Here is a 3899-nt window from a genome sequence, read left to right as displayed (position 1 = left end):
TTTTTTTTTTTTTTTTTTGGTACCAGGGATCAAACTCAGGACCTTGCATTTGCAAGGCAGGTGTGATACCCATTGAGCTAAACCGCTGGCCCAGGAGGGAACCATTTTTTAAGAAAGAATGTTCCTTAGGTTCCTCTGTTTTGTAGCCTAAGATGTTATTTGAGGCTGGGCATGGTGGCAAATGTCTAATTCCAGCACTCTCAGAGGCTGAGATAGGAGGATCTCAAGTTCAAGCCTAGCCTGGGCAACTTAGCAAGACTGTCTCAAAATAAAATTAAAAAGGGGAGGGAGATATAGGACAATGTGAAGGCTCTGGATTTATTCCTTGGTACCAAAAAATAATTTTTTACTTTTTCTAGGATTGTTAAGATTTTTGTCCTTCAGTGAGGCTTCTGTATGCAAAAACAGTTAAGAAAAGAACTGGGAATGGCATGAAACAGCATTTGCTTTGGAATTGAAAATATTTCCCTTATCTCCTTGAAACTAAGTACACAGTAGGTCATGGTAGCATTTTTGAAAAAAATAAATAAAACTGACTTTCCCTCGCATGTTCTTCTGTCTTAGGGATTCACGGGGAAGGGTCCACCTTCAGCACATTGTGCGGCCTCCTCCTGTGGGATGTGATCTTCATGGATGGGATCCCGGACGTTTTCAGAGACGCCTACCAGGTCAGGCAGAGGCTCTGTGCTGCAGGGAGACCGCACACGAGGCCTGGCTCCCGTCACAGGCCTGAGGGCCCCCCACACCTCACAGCACTAGTTCCATTGAAAGAAGAATACCTTTTACTTTTAAAATCAGATGTGTGGAATTTGAAACAAACGTATGTTAAAATTTAAGCTTTGTCTGGTTTACCTTCAGCAGGGCATTGGGAACTTTCACCAGTCCCTTCAGCTGCACCTTTTACTGAGCACCTGTCCTGAGCCATGCACCAGCACAAGGGCCTTCAGATACAGTCACAAATGCTAAGAGCTCCGCTGATTGAATGTGAAAGCTCCCTTTGCAAACTATCACTGTAAAATTGTAGCGTAGTAAATTGCCTTTATATCACATTACATATACGAGGTAACCTTTATATACCTTTCAACAGAAGAATGCATCACAGATGGGCCGTTTTCCAGGTGCTGAGTACTGACTTCCCCGCGGGCCTGCGCGCTCCTGGCATGTTGTGAAAGCTTGCTCTCCTTGCCACACAGGCAGCCCCGCTGGACTTGTGCACAGACAGCTTCTTTGCCAGCAGGAGGCCTGTGCTTGAAGCCAGGCTGCAACTGATTCATAGTGCCCCTGCAGAGAGCCTGCGGACCTGGTTGGCTGCCACGTGGCAGGCCCAGGAGGGCCGAGTGTCTTCCCTTGTCAGCTGGGATCGCTTCGCCTCTCTTCAGCAAGCTCAGGTAACACGGTTCACTTGCACGGCAAGATCTGGGCAGGAAGCAATGCCTCCTGTTTTGGGGAGTCCCTGGCAACTGTATTAGAGTACACAGGTGTGGGTGTGTGTATAATACTGAGTCCCCCAGTGCAGATGTCACTGACAGAAACGTCAACATTTAAAAGACCCCACAGTTACACCTTTTGCACCCGATTTGACCTGTGGCTTTAGCAGGGAGGAACTCTCTGTCCCTGAATCCCTGTAAGTGCCAGCCTCTGTGAGTGAGTCATTGTTGTCACATTCTGTCTTCCTTGCATTCCCCAGAATGTCCACCCTGGGCAGAATGCAGATAACTGATCACAGAGAACTGATTTCCCGTTGCTTGCCAGTGGGGATGTCAGCCAGCAGCTCTGGACCCGCACATAAGCACCAAACAGCCTCTGGTGCACTGCCGGACCGTTTCCTGCTGAAGGAGATAGGAGTCGTCCACTGCCTCAGGGCCGCGGGGACCTGCTTCTGGTCCCTGTTCAGGGAGGTGGCTAACTCCCCGTGCATTTTGTGTTCAGGATCTCATCTCCTGCCTTGGGGGCCCCATCCTCAGCGGTGTGTGCCGGCGCCTGGCTGCTGACTTCCGACACTGCCGAGGGGGCCTCCCTGACCTGGTGGTGTGGAACTCTCAGAGCCGTCATGTCAAGGTCAGTTGAGTGAGAATGGATTCCTATTTGTAATTGTATTGGCAGTAGGGTCGGTCAGAGGCCACACTCTTGAATCCCTTCAGAGCTGCTCGGCTGGGGACTGGGGTTCCTGGGGGCCTCCCCATGACCTTGTACCAGGAGGCAGCTGGTTTCACGGGAGCAGCTAAGTGAAGGGAGCCAGTGTGTGAGCAAGACAGAAGGCATGGTCTCCTGTGACTTTACTGTGGGAAGTGACTGTCCATCTCGTCAGAATATGTCACCAGTCCAGGCCACATTCATGGAGGAGCACACAGAGAAGGGGCTCAAGGAGCATTCAGACTCCTAGAGTGAGCGCCTCAGCCATTGCCTTAGGGCACCTCACATGCCCCACCCAGTACCCACCTGTGCTGTTCACTGGTTGGTTGTAATTACTGAGGCTTGAGATTTAAAGTTCACATGCATGCGCGCGCACGCGCGCGCATACACACACACACACACACACACACACACACAGAGGTATATTGAAAACAACTACCTTTATTGGTTCTATTTCATCACAGTCTGTGGCTTCTCTTTTCTTTCTTTTGGTACCGGGGATCGAACTCAGGCCCTTGAGTTTGCAAGGCAGGCGGTGGCATCACTAAGCTAAATCCCTGATCCTCTCTTTTCATGTTTTAAAAGTCTTTTGAAAAGCAGAAATTTTAAATTTTGACAGAGTTCACCTTGTGTAAGTTATGTGTTCTTTAATGAATTATGCTTTTGGTATGAGATATCAGAAGTACTCACTCAGGCAACTTAGTGACTTAAGTCTCAAAATAAAAAATAAAAAAAAGAACTGGGGATGTAGCACAGTGCAAGGTCCTGGGTTCACTCCCCAGTACTGCAAACAACAACAACAAAAGCCCAACAAAAACAAAAAACAATCTGCCTGATCTCAAGTCCCAAAGAGTTGCTAGGGCCAGGGATTTAGTTCAGTGGCCCCACAAGTGCAAGGTCCTGAGTTCGATTTCCTGATTTTTTTCTGAACATTGTATGGCTTTAGATTTTACATGTAGTACTTGTGATGCATTTTGAGGTATTTTGTGTATGTTGAGTGTGGTATGGATTGAAATGAACTATTTGTGGAAATCCAGTTCTAGCATGTGTTGAAAGACTGTGCTTTCTTCACCAAATTGCCTTTGCATGTTTGTCAATCTATATTTCTGTGAATTCTCTTCTTTTTCATTGATTTGTTTTTATACTGACTTATTAGTTCTAGGAGCTTTTTTTTTTCTCTTTTGTATTTCATTGGATTTTCTACATTGGCAGTCAGATTCTCTAAGGAAAAGTGTGTCCATACTCTCCAGTCTTGACACATTTCTTTTCTTTGAGTGCGCTGGCTAGAACTTCCAGTAGAATAATATACTATGTGGTAGGACTGGGGATCCTTGCCTTATCCTGATTTTAGGAGAAACCTCTTTTTAGTCTCCTTATTACCATGTTAGATGCAGGTGATTTGTAGGTACTTTTGTCAGATTAAGGCATTGCCTGGAGGGTGGGACTTGCAAAAGGGCTCAGCTTTTGAGTCCTGTTTTTCTTTAAGAAAAGTGCTGGGGAACTAACCAGAACCACCCATGTCCTAGGTGAGTGCTCTACCACTTGATTTCTGAATGTTAAACCTACCTTGCATTTCATAGATAAAATCTCACTTGATTGTCAGATGTATTTGCCTTTTCATACAGTGTTTTTCTTTTGAAGAAAGTTTAAAACTAAAAAAATTTGGGCTGGGGATTTAGCTCAGTGGTTCCACCACCTGCCTCTCAAGCACAAGGTCCTGAGTTCAAGCCCCAGTACCAAAAAAAAAAAAAAAAAAAAAAAAAAAA

General features: G+C 46.1%; 1 protein-coding gene across 3 annotated transcripts in view; it reads left to right on the top strand.

The window, feature by feature from the left end:
• Fan1 (FANCD2 and FANCI associated nuclease 1) overlaps window positions 1-3899 on the top strand; it is a 31970-nt gene that overhangs the window by 21522 nt on the left and 6549 nt on the right. For all 3 annotated transcript variants that reach the window (XM_010638220.3, XM_010638221.3, XM_010638219.3), the window contains 3 exons: window positions 565-668; window positions 1194-1388; window positions 1930-2058. In XM_010638220.3, the coding sequence (XP_010636522.1) occupies window positions 565-668; window positions 1194-1388; window positions 1930-2058 (428 nt within the window). The remainder of the gene's footprint in view (window positions 1-564; window positions 669-1193; window positions 1389-1929; window positions 2059-3899) is intronic.

The sequence above is a fragment of the Fukomys damarensis genome, unplaced genomic scaffold (assembly GCF_012274545.1).
Source record: "Fukomys damarensis isolate Sample0158 unplaced genomic scaffold, DMR_v1.0_HiC HiC_scaffold_7, whole genome shotgun sequence".
Lineage (NCBI taxonomy): Eukaryota > Metazoa > Chordata > Mammalia > Rodentia > Bathyergidae > Fukomys > Fukomys damarensis.
This window is presented reverse-complemented; position numbering and strand designations above follow the sequence as displayed.